General features: G+C 40.3%; 1 protein-coding gene and 1 long non-coding RNA gene across 11 annotated transcripts in view; both read left to right on the top strand.

Annotated features, from left to right (window-relative positions):
• Positions 1-19,858, top strand: part of APP (amyloid beta precursor protein) — a 281,826-nt gene that overhangs the window by 159,500 nt on the left and 102,468 nt on the right. For 4 of the 10 annotated variants that reach the window (XM_005670302.4, XM_084987134.1, XM_084987133.1 and 1 more), the window contains 2 exon segments: positions 12,566-12,733; positions 15,402-15,458. The exons of 2 other annotated variants lie outside the window; for them this stretch is intronic. In XM_005670302.4, coding sequence (XP_005670359.1) covers positions 12,566-12,733; positions 15,402-15,458 — 225 coding nt within the window. 10 annotated transcript variants of the gene reach the window in all.
• Positions 5,186-10,250, top strand: LOC146397843 (uncharacterized). The gene is made up of 2 exons (XR_014825110.1): positions 5,186-8,043; positions 8,280-10,250. It is a non-coding gene; the product is annotated as an uncharacterized LOC146397843 (long non-coding RNA).

The following is a 19,858-nucleotide window of genomic DNA, read 5'->3' as shown; positions in this document are numbered from 1 at the left end:
CAACTAAAGCTGAGAGAAAGTTTTCAAAGTGGTCCATGGTCACACATTTGGTAAGTGGTGAAACCACAATTTGGACCCAGATGGACCAGAATATTTCTATCATGCTAATGTCAAATCTTTCCTTTTCCTTTGATTTTTAAATACACACTAATTCAGTTTAACCTGTTTTCTCTTATAAATGTGTATTCCTTTACTATAGGCATGTATATATGTCTCACTATTACTTCACTCGGAGCATTTCCTAAATTTCAGAATTCTTATTTAAACAATAATCCTGTTATTACTATTATTATTATTATTATTATATCAAACAATGGCCATGGTCCATGGATTGGCAAACTATGGCCACAAGTCAATATGACCTGTCACCTCTTTCCTAATCAAAAGGCTTTATTAGGACACAGCCAATCCCATTTGTTTACATACCATCTACTACTTTCATGCTACAAAGGCAAAATTGAGTAGTTACAAAAGATGCCATTGTAGCCTGCAAAGCTGGAAATATTTACCATGCAGGCCTTTATAAGAAACCTCTGATATTGATCATTAAAAAAATACTAGGAAGTTTTTATATTTCAGAAGTTACCATACCAAGTTAATTTCATTAAGATTGTTTTGTTAGAGACAGACTAGCAAAGTGTTTAAACAGAGAATGCTTAATAATTTTGTGGCCTTAGGCCAATTGCATAACTTTGGTAAGTCTGTTTTTTCATGTGTGTTTTGTAGATGCTGATACTGCATGCTGATGCTTCATGTTTTTTATATGAATTACTTTAGATGATCCATTTTAGGCATTTATCATAGAATGCCTATAACATTCAAAATGTTCACTTTGTTTTGCAAGGACAGGCTGCTCAGAGACAAATCCTGGCTTTACAACCGAAGTGTCTAAATTTGTATCAGTGAAGTAATCTTTATGCCTCATTGTTTCCCTCTTGAAAATGGGATTTAATAATACCTACCTAATTTTAACCATTTTGTGAGGATTAAATTAAGTAATCCATAGGAATTACTGGTAAACAGTAAGTGCTCAATTAATCTAAGCTACTATAATTACTGTGCTTATATGCATCATTTTGATCCTCCAAAGAATTAGAGTTTACTACTAATTAGGAATGCCAAAGATAAGGCAACAGATTGCCTTTTTTAATATTAAAAAGCATAAATGTGACACATCCATTCCTGTTGGTATCATAGAGCTGATATTTATGGACATAAATGAAGAAAAGGGCAGCTTAAACTTGGTTTCTTGATTAAAATATCTTCTGTGGATATATTGAATATTTAAGTAGCTGCAGTTAAATTTTATGTCTGGTTGAAACTTCAACCAAGATAGTATTAAATGCCACTGTATTTCAAGATAGAGTTTCATCTCTTGAGGGTATTTTAAACCTTCTGGAAATTCATCTATTAAATAAACAGAGACACTGATAGAGGTGGCTTTTTAATTTTTATTTTTTTATTTTTTGGCCGTGCCTGAGGCATGCAGAAGTTCCCTGACCAGGGATCAAACCTGTGCCGTAGCAGTAACCAGAGCCGTAGCAGTGACAATGCCAGATCCTTAACCCACTGAGCCACAAGGGAACTCCTAAAGGTGGCTCTTTAAGCATACCATATAATGATGAAGTTTAAAATAGTTTGATCTAAATATTGCTTGCTTTGGGCTAGGTGGCTGACTTCCCCAGAATTAAATTATGTTCTCCTTCCTCTGGTAACCATTAATCTGTGAGAACCACCGTACGATTTACTGCTATGCATTGCACCAGTTCCTGGGGCGCTGGGATATGAAGGTGGCTCACTTGGATTGCTTCCAATCATAGCTGCACTTTGACTCTTGGGGAGAAACCAGTCTCTCCAACCTGGCTAGGAGGAGTTTGGGCAGCACAGAGGAAGAAAAATGCTTGGCTCAGAGACAGAAGTTTCAGCTAAAGCATTGCCAAGAAGATGGCATTTGAGTGATTTTTTTTTTAAAGGGAAAATAGGGATTTGCCAATTAATAGAGCACCAAATAGAACAAATCCAAGAAGTATCATGAATAAATCAGAATGACTGGCCTTGATAGCAACGGTGGAGCAGACAGAGCTTAGCCTAATTTTCACCTCTCTGGTGTTAGCTGTCTGTAATGGATGTGCCACTTACAAGGCATCCCATAGTTCAGTAATAGGATTCTCACTTGTCATTCATATTTAACTTTCCACAAAGTTCAGAGAAAACTGTGAGCTTGACTTGCTTCAAACATAAAAATGGACTCACATACTTTTGCTGGGCACCTCATAACAAGGCACAAGCCCCAAAGGAAAATAAAGCTCCGTGCTGGATTCGGGAACAGGACAAAGAGATACTTGCTGCTTCCTTTCAAGGAAGCCTTTGTCCTCAGTGTTGTGACCACAGGCAAGTAAGATCCGCTCCTGTTCCTGAACCAAAAGGTAGCATCCTTTTTAATGATGTTGAGGGAACTAGTATCAGAATTGGGCACAGATGTGACAGATAGTAGCCTATTATTTTGTGCCCCCTGGTACCACAGCTGTTGATTTTGAGGTGTTTGATATATGCTATGGTAGAGACAGAGTGAAACTTGGCATTGACAAGTTTTGTTCCATGTAGTTTCATGGCCCCAATTTAGAAAGCTCACTCAGTTAGTTTGCTTAAAATGTGAGTGAGAAATAGAGCCATCTAAAAATTGCATGGGCGGTTTACACATATATAATTTTCTATTTTTAGTAACAAAGGTATTGAAAGATAGGTTGCATATCATGGAGTATAGATGTCAGTGGTTTAGTATATTTGCAAAGATCTGCCTTACCATATAGAAAATTCTACTTTTGATTGTGCTTGAAATTTCACATGGCTCGTAGTGTTTAGTTTTACCTTCTACATTTTATTTTTATTTGTTCCTTTGGTTCTTTTTGGGTTTTTTTTTTTTTTTTTTTTTGCTTTTTAGGGCCACACCCTTGGCATATGGAAGTTCCCAGGCTAGGTGTTGGATCAGAACTGTAGCCGCTGGCCTACACCACAGTCACGGTCACAGCAATGCTGGATCCAAGCCACGTTGCGACCTGCAAACCTGCACCACAGCTCATGCCAACACTGGATCCCCGACCCACTGAGTGAGGCCAGGGATTGAACCCGCATCCTCATGGATATTAGTTGGATTTGTTTCCTCTGTGAGGGTCTTTAATTCAGTGTTAGAAAAGGAAACAGCTAAAGGGATTTTAATACAATTATGTTTAAATTTATTAAAAATAAAAAATTTTGGAGTTCCCATTATGGTGCAGTGGTTAATGAATCCGACTAGGAACCATGAGGTAGCGGGTTTGATCCCTGGCCTCGCTCAGTGGGTTAAGGCTCCGGCATTGCCGTGAGCTGTGGTGTAGGTCACAGACACGGCTCAGATCCTGATTTGCTGTGGCCGTGGTGTAGGCTGGCAGCTACAGCTCCAATTAGACCCCTACCCTGGGAACTTCCATATGCTTCAGGTGCAGCCCTAGAAAATACCAAAATAAAGAAAGAAAGAAGTTCTTCATTAAAAAAAAATAAAATGAAAAATAAGTAAATAAAAAATTTCCAGCCCAGTGCAATTAAAAGCCAGAAACCACGTTTTTAAAAAATACCATGTTTTCCCCCCAGTCACTGTTAAAAAAAATACGCAAATGTCTGCAATTGTATATATTTCCACAACACAGAGTTTGCAGCTAGGAAAAAAATTACTTAGTAAAAGAGATCCAGCAAATGAGAGAACATTTGAACTGTCCATTTAAACACGCATTTTCATAGGCACACCTTTGTAGCTCATCCATAAGTCTAACTGAATGACGTTCTGATTTCTTGGGCAGGTAGCAGTTGTGTGTTTTAATGGAAATCTTTAGGTCCCTTGTGGAAAAATGCTTTCTGGAGTTTTTGAACAGGGTGGATTTCTCTCAGTCTTGACCCATTTTGCCCACGTAAAAATTCATCACCTTTTCCACCGTCTGACATTTTGTTATTCTATTTGAGGAAGAGTAAGAAATCAAGAGAAGGCAAGATTGAATGAATCTCATATAAAAATGATGTCAGGAAAATTCCTCGGTCTTCAAGACAGCAGTTTGAATTTTAAAACTTGGGACGCTCTTGAAACAACAAAAGCAGTTTAGAAAAATGCACTTTGTTTTTTTAAAAAAGTGCACTGTATTGAGTTCATATTGCTATGACAGGTCAGGTGTTTAATTACAAGGGTAGGGTTTTGTCTTCCTTAAATGTATTTATGCACTTGTTGGATATAATTTCTGAGAACAGAATATGGGCAGGAATTTCAGGGTGCTTGCATGGGACTTTAAGTTCCTGAAGTTTCATGTAGAAGCAAAGAAAGACCTTGTTGGCTTAGTCTTATAATCATCTCTGTTCTGGAATTTAATAGCACTTGTTATGCAGGATATCTGAGGTGTTGGTGACTATGGCAGAGTAGCCTTGGTCACACCAAAATTTCTAAAATATAGAATGAATCCTGGTGTTTATTTGGGCTATGGTAGGGTTTCTGAAACTCAATGTTATTAATGTTTTAGGCCAGACAATTCGTTGTGGGGACTTGTCTTGTTCATTTTAGGATGTTTAGCAGGATCCCTGGCCTCTCCCCACTAGATGTCTGTAGCACTGCCAGGTGTGATGACCAAAAATATCTCTAGGTAAGCATCCAGATAGATCCTTGATAGATGTCTCTTGGGATCAGAGTCTCTTTGCTTGCAAACTGCTGGCCTGTGATGTTTTGACCTACAGTGATGTCTGGCCTTAACTGTATGAGCAGAGAAATACCCCTGCAATGTCACATCTTGTGGTAATTAATGTAAGATTCCATGCCTTGCACACTGTAGGTAGCAGTAAACATTTTTTTTATTTGAGAAGAAAAAATTTTTTAAAAATATGCTAAATTAAAGTTGATAAACACTCAGTAAAATAAAAATAAATTTGATAAGATCTGTAATGTACAGTTTCATAGCTTATATTTAGAGACAAATCAAATATAATTGTTATATAATTTTTAATATATTACATATGCATATTTGCCATGTAGGCAGAGAGGCATTGGGGGGAAAAGAAATTTGCTCTCCCCTGGTATCCTGTTTTATAATAGCAAATCGTGGTTAGCATCCGTAGTCCAGCCAGGTGTACTGCTGCTCTCAGCTGGATGCGGCCCATTCTTTCCTGCTGGTACCGAGACAGGAGTGAGTTAACGAGGTGGACACACTTGACTTGCCCCCAGGAAAGGACATGAAATAACAGGACCATTCTTCCTACCCCTGGCTCTCATATCTAGAAGCATCCTTTTCTTGCATTAATAGAAATGCCATGTAATTCTTTCTTACAGAGAAGTGGTACAGCGGATGTGAATTCCAAGCCCAATGATATTTCCTCAATATTTTTTTTTGTGGCTGCACCCTCAGCATATGGAAGTTCCCAGGTCAGGGATGGAATCAAGCCACAGCTTCGACCTACGCTGCAGCTGCAGCAGTGCTGGATCTTTTAACGCACTGCACTGGGCCAGGATTAAACCTGAACCTCTGCAGCAACCTGAGCCACTGCAGTTAGATTCTTAACCAACTGTGCCTCTGCGGGAACTCCTTTCCTTGCTCTTAGGTCAGCTTTATTCATTATTCCCCCCTCCCCCCCAAAAAAATAAAAGCTTTGCTATTTCTCATGTTCCGACAAGTTACAAGAACAGTAGAAGAGTACCACTTAAATTTTGGTTTCTGACAAGTCTGAGTTTTCATAGACTTAAATAGGAGTAAGAAAAATATTGTATTGGTGTTAGATTTAAAGCAGAAATATTGAAGCTGCTTTAATTTTGCATAAGACAGAACTTCAGAGTAAAAGAAATACATATGATCCCTTAAAATTAAGTTTCTGGACTATCTATACATTTGAATCTTTCACCTCGACTAGACTATGTTATAGCCTTCATTTCCCAAATATATGCACACTTCTTTAAATAAGCTAAAACCTAATCAACCTTTTACTAATCCTTTCCCTTAGTTTTTTGGGAAAGTGATTGAATCCTATATAGATTTCCCAGCACACCCTACCTTTCAGTGAAGAAGAAAAATCCCTTCCTCTTCTTTCCAGCAAAGGCCATGACATCTTGTCTGGTCAGAGTTTAGAGCATCTTGTCATATTGTATCATGCTTCAGACTAACCACACAGCTTGATGACAAACAAGTTTACTCCCGAAACAAACAGAAAACAAAGGTATTAGGGAAAACAGTGGTGCCCTTTTGGGAGTGCCCACCCTCACCGCCACCCCGGGAGTACTGTTAATCTAAACACTTTACAAGTAGATCTTTTTCAGGTGTTTTTATAAATAATCTTTCATCATAGAGAGTTGCAAGAATCAGGTCAGGTACAACTGGAAAGACACATAGGCTGAATAGCATTAAAGAATCAACACAGTTCAGTAAAAAGCAAGCCAACCGCAGCTGTCTTCTAGAGACTTCCATGACAAATTAGCACCCGTCATTTCGTCTGAGTCAGTGATTTCATTACCATGCACAGCTGTTCCCATCATTTGTCTATATATTCCAGCCCATATGTGGGTCTTAAGTGAGATTTGTCATAAGACTTTAGCACAATCTTGCTGGCCCAATTTTACATGCTTCTCTTAAATAAAATATGATTAGTGGGTAATAAATATCTGATCACTATTGCCCTGATCAGGGTGGGTTTCTATTGGACATGTTTTTCGATTACTACTTGCTACTATTTGTAAGTACATTATAAATTCCTCTTTCCATTAAATGTACATGTATCTATCTATTGTTGCAAAAAAATACGTTCTTAAAAAATTGCTTTTTGTAGGATGTTGACTTAAAATTTTCATCTTTAAGAATCAAACACAAATTTGCCTACTTTTTCTTCAATAGACTGTAAGATAGTTTCTAATAATAGGCTCATGAAATATCACTCTATCATAATACTTGGAATTATAGAAATAACTTAGGCTGAAAAGTAAAGGTATAAAATGCCATTGAGATAAGTGAGCCATTTTCATTACTAATGAATTGATACAATTCCTAGATTTCTGTAAGTAACTCTCTACTTTGATTAGTTTGATTAGCCAAGAGTTACTTCCTCAAAACTTGTAAATTTAAACTATACCTTCCATGTAATGCACAAATTTACATAAATCCCTATAGTCTGAGAATAATTGAAAGTCAGTTATTAAAATGAAAAAATAAAAAGCTTTACATTATAAAGTTATTCTTTAGTTAGTGCTTTATTGAAAACTAATTATTTTAATTATTTGCTAATCTATTAACCCTGCTTTTTCAGAAGGCATTATAATAATCGTACTCTTGAAAGTAAGATTCCTTTCCCATCCTAATTACCTTTTCTCAACTGTCTTCATGTCGAATTTTTTTAAGTGTAAAATTAGCTTTCTAATTTGCCCCAATTTGACATCTATGCAGTTATTTTTTTTGTGGTTAAGGATAATATTTTTAACAATGAGTAGCATAATCATTTTATATAATGTAAGAAGCCATAGCTTTGCTTCTATATTGTATTTGCATAGTGCTGATTTTTAGATGATGGAATTTAGTGTTGAAACTGGCACACATCTCAGCAAGGACCTATCTTACAAAGATATAAAATACATAGCACTTGTTTTTTGAGCCTATCAACTCTTTCATACTGTTGTGTGTACCCAAGCATTTCAGTGTCATAAATGGTCTCTTGCCTTGAAGGGGGAACAGAGCTGTTGTAAAAGAAGAGATAAGCTTTCCCTGCTGGCAGAATTCAGCTAGATGAATCTTAGGAAACCTATTTGTGATCTTAAAAGTTTAAGAATTAAATATGAATAAACAGAGAATATAGTTCCTTAGATTGCTGAAGTCTTATGTCTGTGTTTGTAACTTGAAACATTCTCTTTGAGAATTATCCCTGCTCCGGTTCTGGGAAAAGTTTCCCCTTTATTATTCTATGTAACATTTACTTTGAATAGAAATGAAGGTGGATTGGAATTAAAAAAATATATTTAGCAAATGAATTTTGCAGGGGCCATACCTGCAGCACGCAGAAGTTCCTGGGCCAGGGATGGAACCAAGGCCACAGCAGTGACAACGCTGAATCCTTAACTGCTAATCCCCCAGGGAACTCCTAGGAAATGATTTTAAAATGTGCATCTTTTATTTATTGTTTTAGATTTTGAGAAGAGAATGAAGATGAGAAAAGGAAGGTGTTCCTGATGTGGCATAGAGGGTTAAGATCCTACCGCATGGGTCACAGCTGTGGCTCAGATTCCATCCCTGGCCCAGGAACTTCCATATGCTGTTGGCTGTGGCCATAGAAAAACAAAAAAGATGAAAATGGAAAATGCAGTTTTCATTTTCAGATAAATTCTGGTCCATGCTCTACATGTAGTGGATGATTTTGTAAATAATTTTCCACTGAGTGATTATAGTAATTAATGTGCAACACGTTTTTCACACAATTTTTTTTTTTAGTGTTTCCCATAGATTAGGAAGGAAGACATTTTTCTACTCAGAAAAATAATAATGTAAACACAAGCATTTAAAATGTCCCTTGAGATTTCTTTTTCCCTGAATCTAGTCATGCAGCTTTCAAATTATATATTTCAGGACTTAATTCTTTAAAATTGTTTTACTTTGTTAGAATCTTGATTAGATAGATTTCCTGGTAATTTCTCATTGCTAGAAAAGAACTGAAAGGACAGTTTCTGGAGTTCCTGTCGTGGCTCAGTGGTTAAGAAACCCGACTAGTATCCATGAGGACACAGGTTCGATCCCTGGCCTGGCTCAGTGGGTGAAGGATCCAGCATTGTTGTGAGCTGTGGTATAGGTTCCAGATGTGGCTTGGATCTGGCGTTGCTGTGACTGTGGTGTAGGCTGGCAACTGCAGCTCCGGTTCAACCCCTACCACCAGTGCAGCCCCAAAAAGACGAAAGACAAAACAAATTTTTTTTAATAAATAAATAAAGGACAGTTTCTGAAACTGAAATTTGTGGCCCGCCAGGGAATTACTCTGAAGTCATACACAATGATTTAAGAAAAGAGACAAGATTAGAATTTGAAGGCGAACTGAACTACCAGCATTCCTCTTTTATGTTTCTTAATGTGAGGTTGTTTTGGTTTGTTTGTTTTTTTTTTTTTAACATTTTTTGGAGATAACTATAGGTTCACATGTAGTAAAAGAATTCATAAGAAGATACCCTGAATAGTCTTTACCCACTTTTCCCCATTTATGTAAGACATCACAACTAAAGTGGCCATCAACCACTTAACACTTCTTCAGACCCAGTGTGAGTCACTCACCGTCCCCTTTATACGTCTTCATACCTCGAGTAAAAGTATTAGCGTAATACTTTCCCAGTGTTGACCCCATACCTCCTCCTCCACCTCTCCCAGACTAAGCGAAGTTTCTCTTTTCAATTACATGGACCATGTGGTTTTGTAATAATGAGGGTTAGAGAAACGGTCAGGGAGGTCAAACACTTGTGTGCCCTACAGTAGGCGAGGAACCGAGTTATGCGTGAGAGATGGAAAGTGATGATTCCACTCCAGAGTCCCTTCTGAAATCAGCTTTACTGCTCTAGGAGGTCAAAGCCAGAAGGAGAATGATGGGCAATGCCAAGTTGATGGCTAATCAGCAATGCTGACAATTGGAGGGGTTATAATGAGATACCCTTTCTCATTAGTCCATGCTTGTTCTGGTCCAGAGCATCTGGCACACATTGCTCCGTGTCAGCAGATCAGAGGTTCCAAGTGACAGACCCACTGCTGTTCCTTTCAGCTCACCTGTGTCTCTTCTTTCATACATTGTGTATTTGGCATTAGATGATCATACACTGTTATACCAACCCCTGGTCACATTGTCTCAAACATCCTTTCGTATGTGAGTACAACGGCATTGATTCTTGCTCCCCACAATGTCCACGCACAACGAAGTCATGAAACTATTTGGGACCATTTGAAGTCAGGAGTGCCAGCAGCCATGGAACTGTCAGAAAGAGCCAATAAAATGCTCCAAACATCACACTTTCCTTTGTCTTCAGGGATTGATGGGTCCAGGGTCTTATAACTGGAAACTCCAACAAGAATTGTAGGCTCATTTTGTAGTTTATTCTGTTTACCAAATTGACATATAAATGGATGTTGTGTCCTGAATGCTTTTTCCTGTTGATGAGGGCTCTACCAGTGAGCTCTAACAAAGGATTTCATAGCCATTTAGAATGAGGCAGGAGAAAATAAAAATGAATAAAATGAAAATGAATGCTTCATTCATAGTGTAGGAAAAAGACAACATGTTGTAATGTTACTTGGATTCTAGACTGGGAAGTTTTGCTTTTGTGGAGAGTAAGAAATTATTACTAGGTCATATACAAGGGCAAGTATCTATCATGGATTAACTCCTTTGAGGTCTCATTACTTAACTGGCACCCACCCCAAATTCTACCACTTTTATTTAGTACATTGGAGATAACATAAAGGCATTTTATGCCCCTTCCCATGGATACTGGCCATGTATTTGGTGCTGCAAGAGGTATAAAATGTGAGGAGCAGCATGAATTGTTGAGACATAGTGATTTTGTTACCCAGGCTCCTGTTGCTTATGGTCCTGCCGTGGCAGGAGGCTTCTGTGCCCCCCATGGGAACAGAGCCCACTTGCAATTTCAGTGCCAATTCTAACCACAGTGTAGGCTCAGAAGACATCATTGCCTGGCAGTCTTTTTGGAATAGGAAGAGCTTAATGATGAGTATCATTATGTGTTACAAACAGGAAAGCACATCACACAAACATGTACAGGCTAGTGAGGGATGTATGGGGAAGGAACAGCCAACCTGTACATGTTTCTTAGAGAGAGGGAGAGAGTAACCAGAAGTGGAGGTGGCTAGTGGCTGTGGTCTGCAGGGACCCCATATGTGGGGCATGTGTGGCTTTTAGCTCCTGTACCTCGGAAGTGGCTTTGTCAGTAACTCAGAGGTGGCCAGACCCTCCCCACCCCAGAACCTAACTCTCCCTTGGTAAATTAGAATACTGGTCTTTTCATGTGGGGAATAAACCAAATGGCCAAGTGGATGGGACAGTTGCCAGAGGTTTCTCATACAGGAGAGTGCCATGCAGAAAGCTAACTAAAAGCTAACTAACTCATCCTGGCTTGGCAAGCATGGACTTGGAAAATAACTGTACCGAACGAGATGACCTGAATGATGGGTGGCAAGGAGCATCCTGGAGGCAGATGTCTCCATCTGAAACAAAAGATGAGCGAGAACCAAAGAGAGTGAGAATCGTCTTAGGTATCTGTTCACCAGGACATTTCTCCTGCAGAGAGCCGGAAACTCACCTTCTGGGCTCAGTGCCAACCTTCCCTCCCTACTCTGTGGACACATCATGATGGCAGCAGCTTCCAGTGTTGCCATCACCGCTTTACCTTGATTGGGAAGAGCAAGGAGTGCCATGGATAGAGAAGGAAAACGGTTTTACATCACCTGGGGGCCTCTGTCTTTGAGTAATTGATGAAGATCCATCTGTTGAATATTCCTAGTAGGAAGCTCTGGGTTATGTGTGGATTTTTGTCTTTTAGAAGAAGGGCGCTCTCCCCGGCATGTTAGTAAAACTATGAATAAGCGAGACATCTGAGTGTGCTAAGGCTTCAGCAGGTTTTCTGTAAGTTTAGCTAGCGCAGGGCGCCGACCAGGTTGGAAAAATTGCTTTCATTTCTGACAAAAAAAAAAAAATGAAATATGCATGGGAGGTGGAGTTCTGATTCTAATGGCAGCAGCTACGAATGGATTTGGACAGGTTGCTACACTTCCAGTCCATCAGATTATGAATCAGATTTGAGGGAGGGTGGCAGGGCATGTTGACAGGTAAGTGTGTTTTAATGTGAAACAATGTATGCTATGTGTTAACAAATTAGAGTTGACTCTGTTTTATTATTTGGAGTATTTTTGTCTAAGGGACAGATAACTATTCAAATAATATGCGTCTTCAATGAGAATTAACTTCATTGACTTGGTCACATTTATAGATATTATGTGTTTTCTAATAGAGTCAGTAGACAGGCTAGCTCTGTCTCTAAAAACTGGATCAAATTCAAGATATTATAATTAATTTAGTCAAGGCAATCATTTATTTAGGAAACCAGTCAGGTGTTTGTGAGAGGTTAAATTTTTGCCTCCTAACCAGCTACAATCCTTTTACCTTTAAAGTTGATTTGAAGTTATTTTTAAAAAGAAGTTTATTTTTTACAGTAAAGTCATGTTTGGATGTGCAGACAACTCCAGGCATTTACTATTAATCTAAAAAAAGGTCTGTTCACCTCTAGCTGCAATTGTTTCATTGCTACAGAGAGCTCTGCTCATTAAACCAGGCGAGCGTGCCCTGCTTTGTTTCAGAGATAATTCTAAAGTCCTGGTAGATAATTAAATTTCTCAGTAAATGTTCAGCAGATGCTGCCTAGTAAACCCAGCCCGAGGTACCCCTGGGAGGACTGGGGCGTAAGGAAAGTAAACATGTGTACATGAACAGCGAGCCATACCTTTTCATGCTAAATGTGGTTCCCCACATCTCCTCTGATTAGAGGTGTGCTCTGAACAAGCCGAGACGGGGCCGTGCCGAGCAATGATCTCCCGCTGGTACTTTGATGTGACTGAAGGGAAGTGCGCCCCGTTCTTTTACGGCGGATGTGGCGGCAACCGAAACAACTTTGACACAGAGGAATACTGCATGGCCGTGTGTGGCAGCGTCAGTAAGTGGACCTTCCTCCAGCCTGGCCACCTTTTCATCTTTCTTGCCACTGACTCTGCTCTTTGTAACAGATTGGTTTTCCTGGTTCTCGGGAATGGGTCTGTTTGCTCCCACTAACCGCGTTGCTGTCAATTTCCCTAATTGCCGGCAGTCTCCTCCAGTCCGTTCAATCATGAGCACACATCTAAGTCTTTCTCTAATAAAGCATGGCCGTGGATGTGTCCTTGTCCTAGCTGTGGTGCATCCGTCTTGCAATCTCTAGGGACCTTTGAGTGCTTTCTCTTTAAGCCACGCTGCTGGACTTCTGTTTTGTCTTCTCAGCTGTTTCTGCAAATGTGTATCTCCGTGTTTGTCCGAGTATTTGTGTGTTCGGGTCTCTGCATGTGCACTCCATGTGCAAATAGGGCTAACCACGCGAAGCCTGCCCGATGATGCTTTGGTAGCCTTGGCAAGACGTTTTGCCGTGATGAGTACCTTTAAGTCATTTCATAACATGTGACATGTATTGTGGTGGCAAGGGCCTGGGATTGGGTTGAGCAACATGCACTTCAGATGCCAGAGGGCAGAAATGCCCTAGGGGCCCCTGCACTCACCCATGGACATTTGCAACTTCAGCGTCGAGTTTGCCTGTCTTCTCTTGGAATTAGATGGAATTAGATGGAAGAAAATGACTCCATGAGCGTTAGAAACCTTCAGTGACGTAAGGCTCAAATAATATTTTTTCTCCAAGCCTTTTCTCTTGCATTAAAGTTTTTCTTTACTCAGGGGCAGGGGGCAAATAAATGAAATCATGATGACTTAAATGCAAGTCGAAGCCATTTCCGCAGAGGTAGTTCTCCAGAGGTAACACACCAAACGTGTGGGACTTCTCTTCTTCTGAACAGCCCTCCGTGTTAAATCCTATCTATCTGTCTCCCTAACTATCCACCTACCCATCTATCTATCTATCATCTCTATTTCTATCTATTATCTATCTTTCTCATGAGGAGAAAGTGTGATCTTCTCAAGGAATAATTACTCAACTTGATCAATTCAAGATTAAATTGAATCTTATGCTTTTCTCTGTTGAGAGACTCCTGTCTTTTTGTCTGTTCTTGTATGAGTGGCAGCCAACATTTCCTACCTGGGATTCCCAGGGCTTATGTAAAGGGTTTTCCAATGTCGTCACTGGATTAAGCTAGAACAACAAAGGGCCTGCACCATCAAGACCTTGTATTGTGAAGCCCAGTATCCAAGTGGAATCTACTGGAAAAGGTTCTGTTGGTGTCTTTGTGCGAGATGACTCCCCTGGTACCTCTGTGACAGCATGTGTGGGAACTGGTAACACCTCAAAGGGCTTCTTGTCTGGCTCTGATGGAATGATGTGGCTTCCAGCTCTAAAGACTCCTTTCTTCATTTTCAAACCAAAAAGTTAATTCGGTCAGGTGACAGGTAACAACGGGGAGCACAGTGGAAGAGTCTGTTGCCTGGAGCCTCTTAAACAAAGGGCTTTTGTTATAGTGATTCTAGCTGGTTTTGCTGCTGGGGGAGATTTCCTGACACAGTTCCAACTTTTTTCTCCCTTTCTGTGAAGTGGATTTACATTTCAGAATGTAAATCTGTATATGTGTATGTATATGTAAATATATACATATATCATACGAAGGAGGATTTTTAAAAATTATGAGCAGTAATGCATTTGCCTCACGAATTAGAATTGACCCCCCCCAACCCTATTGTCATCCCAAAGGCACACCCTCTCCACTTGATTAGTTTAATTTGATTCAGATGGGGAGTGAGAGCCGTGGACACCACCTGTCAAATGTCTCTGGAAGTGTTCTGTATGGCGCTCACTTTACTGAGAGATTTGCAAAAGATAGATGCTCTCAATGCAGGGTAATTTACAAGCAAGCAGTACCTAATTTCAGGGAAGGTGGGTTACAGAGCAACGTATCAAAAAGGCAAGCATGATGGAGTTCCCATTGTGGCTCATTGGAAAGGAATCCGACTAGTATCCATGAGGATGCAAATTGGATCCCTGGCCTCAATCAGTGGGTCAAGGATCCAGCATTGCCGAGAGCTGTGGTGTAGGTCTCAGATACGGCTCGGATCCTGTGTTGCTGTGCCTGTGCCGTAGACGGGCAGCTGTAGCTCCAATTTGACCCCTAGCCTGGGAATTTGCACATGCTGTGGTTGAAGCCCTAAAAAGCCAAAGAGAGAGAGAGAGAGAAAAGAAAGAAAGAGAAAAAAAGAAAGGAAGGAAAGAAGAAAGAAAGAGAAAGGAAGGAAGGAAGAAAGGAAGGGGCGGAAGGTCTCTTAGAAGAGTGGACAGAGGCAAGCCTGGAATGGGTGAAATGAATAGAGATTCAGAAGGGGAGAGATGGGAGTTAATGACGCCAACACTAAGGAGGGAGATGAGAGCAGGAGACCCTTCCCCAGGGTACCCGGTGTCCAATCAGAGACGGAATAGCCCCATCCTAAGATGTTACCTGGGAACTATGTCTGATGTGTTTATTCTGTTTCCATACTGGGGCCCAACTCCAGGATATTTGTTTAACTTTTGTTTTTAATTCACTGTTTTTGTTTTTGTTTTCCTTTGGTCAGTGGAAATGTGTGTGAGTTTCATCCATCATTCCCAAGTTTCTTTTTTTTTTTTTTTTTTTAGTTATGTTCTCTTATTTTCTCCATAGTGTCCCAAAGTTTACTCAAGACTACCCAGGAACATCTTCCCCAAGATCCTGTTAAACGTATGTTGTCATTCACATGAGGGAGGGGAGGAGGGGAGGAGAATGGTGCATTGGTGCATGGCTGGACTGTAACCCCAGCATCCTCACCTTCTTTGCATGGTTTCGTGTGTCTCGAACACCTGCCTTTTAATACAGTTTTGATTTCCATTGCCTTGCTTATAATTACGTCTGATTTTGCCAGAAAATTTCCAGTGTCAGGCCAAGAACTTTGACTAAGCTTCTTCTATTTCTGATCAGTTTCCTTTTATTGAGTGTGTTCCATAAAATATTGTATATGCAACATTATTTTTGTGTTTTATTTGGCATCATTATGTTATTTCCTAAAGCCCACAAGATACCACAATAGCAAGAGCCCACATGTGTAAGTGACTTGTTTCCCAGAAAAATGCTTAATATGCATGCATCGTACTAACTATATGGACTAATACATATGCAGAGGCTTCAGTCATGTGTGTTTCAAGAGAGCTGTTATGCTTTAAGAAGTCAGCAGTCGCTTTTAGAATTCAAGACCTCTTCCTCCTCTCCCTGAATGCTCAATAGTGGGTTACAAGTGCCCAACTTCTGATTTCATCGTTGAGATGTAGAGAAAGAGCTTCCTGTAAAGAAATATTATGGCAACTACATCACAGTATTTGTGCTTTGTGATGACTTCAATTGACCTATCAGTCTAGCCTTGTTTAAAAATGTAGTGTCAAACACACAGATATTCATTTTTGAGTTTGGGCTAGATCCAAAAATAGATCCATCCAGCTTTAGGTTAGGGCTGATATATACCATTGATGCTTGTGGTTGCTGAAGGAAGAGACGCAATTTCAGTCGTAGCTTAGATATAATGAAAATGAGCACTTAGCTATATTATCCGGAAAACAAAAACAAAAACAAGACCTAGTCTCACGATTGATGAAGCCAATGATCTTTTCTTAAAAAAAGATACATTAGAGTTGAAAATACGGCAAGTGGGTAATCACAGAACTAGAAAAAACTCGAGAGTTTATACTGGAGGATTGATAGTACATTGAGTTACATGGCATGTTGCATTTTACTTGGCCTTTTGCAAACATCATTTCTTTTTCTCAGGGATGCACTGTGGGCATCTTCCTCATTTCCTCTGTGCATATGAGAAAATGAGGCTTCAAGAGCTTAGTGACCTGTGCCCAGCCATCAAACATGGCAGGACCAGGTTGAAACCGAAATGATATCGTGGCTGTGCTTCACACTCCAAATGACCAATATCGGGATTTGACATTGTTTCCTAGGTTAGCAAAATTACAACTGAGGTTCAGAAAGACATTTTAAGAATATAGAAAAAATTGTGGCGAGCAGATGACAAATATTAGAAACATTTTTTCCTAAATGCCATGAATACAGCCTTAATCGATATATTAAATCTTTCCCACCCTTTTACAAAACAGTCATTATTTTTATTTTGTTTCACTTTATATCCTTTTAAGCATATAAAAATTGTCTTTTTCTGTTTTTATTAATTCCTGGGAATGAGCATTGTCGTCTGATAAATTTATTTTCATGAAGTGCCTGTGCCCTCAATTCTTCCAAACAGACATAGACCATCTCCTGTGATTTCTCTCTTTCCCAGTAATTTTCTCCATCTACTTGTCGTATGTTTGGGATCCTGACACCTTTCCAGTCTAGGAGGGTGAAGTGATTTTGGCAGCTATATTTTCTCATCTACCTACAGAGACTACTCAATCACAGCAAGTGGAGGGTTTTGCAGTGCTAGTACAAACAGACTGGGGAAAGCATATAATTTCTAGTTATTTATAGCCTACACAGCTCTGCTGCCTTATTTATAGTGAAGCTGCACTTGGAATTGAAAACAGTCATGGTCATCTGGAGGTCAGATGCAGATAGCAGACTGGAGTTGGAAAAAACGAGCCAAACTCACAAAGGCGAACAGACCCGGTTGCTTGGCTCCTTCACCAACCTAGGGCCTGCCCTTGGCTCCTTCCTCAACCTAGGGCCAACCGGAGGAGAGCGCCTTTCACGGAGACGGGTGGTCTTGCGGATTTTTCAGTGTCTGAATTGCTTCTGGTCAAATTTAAAATGTGAAATGAACTAGAAGCTCCTTAGTTAAACTGGCAATATGACTGCATGCATGGAGAAAATGTGTGACGGTCTACATGCTAAATATAGTCACTTTCGGGAGTTCCCGTCATGGTGCAGCGGAAACGAATCCAACTAGGAACTATGAGGTTGCAGGTTCGATCCCTGGCCTCTCTCAGTGGGTTAAGGATCCAGTGTTGCCGTGAGCTGTGGTGTAGGTTGCAGACACAGCTTGGATCTGGCGTTGCTGTGGCTGTGGCACAGGCCGGTGGCTATAGCTCCAATTAGACCCCTAGCCTGGGAACCTCATACGCCACGGGTGTGGCCTGAAAAAGAAAAAAAAAAAAAAAAAATCTCATGAGACCTGCGTTGCTTCCGACATGAATTTTGTCTGTCCACGTGGGTTTGGACGATGCAGGAGTTTCACATTCATTCAGCCCAGTACAGTGTTCGTGAGCAGGAAAAATGACTATATAAGTGTTTAGTGATAATCTTATGTTTCAGACATGAGGATATGATCGTTGTTTTTCTAGGATTCTTATCCTGAGATTGCCTCTCAAACAGCAAAAAGACTGACATCTTAATGGCTTTTACTCTTACAAAGAGCATGATGCCAATTTCTAGTCAGCTGACTCCACCAAGAGGTCTGGCCAAAAAAGAACCACCACGAACTTGCAGCAAATTTGCCACAAACAGCATCCAACCTGAAGTCTTTCCAGCCTCAACACTATTGCTCCTTAGGGCCGGATAATTCATTGCTGTGGCTGCTGTCCTGTGCATGGAGGGCGTTTAGCAGCATCTCTGGCCTCTTCCCATGAGATGCCAAGAACACCACCCCAGCTGTGATGACTAAAAACATCTCTACACTTTGCCACATGTGCTCTGGGGTGAACAAAATGTCCCCCCCCCACCACCACCCCCCATTGTGAACCTCTGATCTAGATGAGTAATTTGCCCACATAAGATGCAGACAGAACCCGGCTGGTGTAAACAGGTATATTTTCCATAAACTTGAGGGTATGCTGATGTATTAGAATGTCAGAAGCTTCCAGTTCTCAACAGATGTTTGTGAAACTGAATTTGTTAGACCGCTATCCTAAGTCTCCTGATTTGCAAGTGAGGAGAGAAGTTACTGTTGCTCTTCTGACTACAGTATAATTTAGAAGTCGGATAGGTTTTTCTACTCTAATGTAAGCACTACTGGAGAAGCAGAGAATAAACCAGCAAACCCCTGGGTTGGAAGTGCGTGGTTTACCTTCTCTGTCAGTTTCACCTTAGTTTCATAGAATCCCAGCCTATGCTAGAGAAGCACCCTCTGTAGACAGGCTATGTGTCCTTGCTACACAGGTTACTTGGCATCTAAGCTGCACTGTGGGATCATGTTTATGGCCCAAGGGTCTCTACAGAACTTTAGGTCTGGCCTCATGCAGGATTGGAGAAGGAGTAGGTTGATTTCTATTCACATCAGAATGGCCCAGATATAATGGAACGGAATGGAATGGAACAGAATGGAAAAGAACAGAACACTTCCAGGAGTTCCTGTCAGGGCTCAGAGGAAACAGATTTGACTAGTAACCACGAGGACACAGGTTTGATCCCTGGCCTCCCTCAGTGGGTTAAGGATCGGGAGTTGCTATGGCTGTGGGATAGGCTGGTGGCTCCAGCTCTGATTCAACCCCTAGCCTGGGAATCTCCATATGCCTCGGGTGCAGCCCTAAAAAGACAAAAAGAAAAAAAAAAATTCCAGAGAGTACAGAAAGAATTAGAATGTATCCAGTAAGACCAGACCACCATCCCCAGGTTCTAAGGTGGTTTCCTCAGAAGCTCACAATTTGCAAACTAGCCCACTGTGTGACCTTTTGAATAGAATGTGCCACCTTAGCCCCAGAGTTGCAGTGTCCTGTCACAATGCCAAGGCCATCTGATCTCTGGCCAGACTTGAGTCATTGTTCTTAGCCATACTTGTGAAGTAGCAAATATTCCTGTGAGCACATCTCCTGATGCTAATAGAATTCTGACATTTTTTTTGTGCAACTGCCAAGCATTATTAAAAACAATTAAAAGCATTTAAAGATGTGGTGGTGCATTAAATTACATGTCACATCAGTGCCAAGACAGTCTATTAAATTGACAAATATGAGAAGCCATATCTTTGGTACCCAGAAATAATCAGAATAAAAAAGAATTTTTTTTTCCACCAAGCTATCATAGTAAAAATCCCTAAGAATGAAAAGATTGATTTGCTCAGCAAACAAGCATTTTTAAAAAAGGGGGAGAGTGGCGTTCCCATCGTGGCTCAGTGGAAATGAACCTGAGTAGTATCCATGAGGACGCAGATT

The sequence above is a fragment of the Sus scrofa genome, chromosome 13 (assembly GCF_054392235.1).
Source record: "Sus scrofa isolate SSC_HxYL_T2T_F1_AM1 chromosome 13, Sscrofa_HxYL_maternal_Yorkshire_Landrace_v2.0, whole genome shotgun sequence".
Classification (NCBI taxonomy): domain Eukaryota; kingdom Metazoa; phylum Chordata; class Mammalia; order Artiodactyla; family Suidae; genus Sus; species Sus scrofa.
This window is presented reverse-complemented; position numbering and strand designations above follow the sequence as displayed.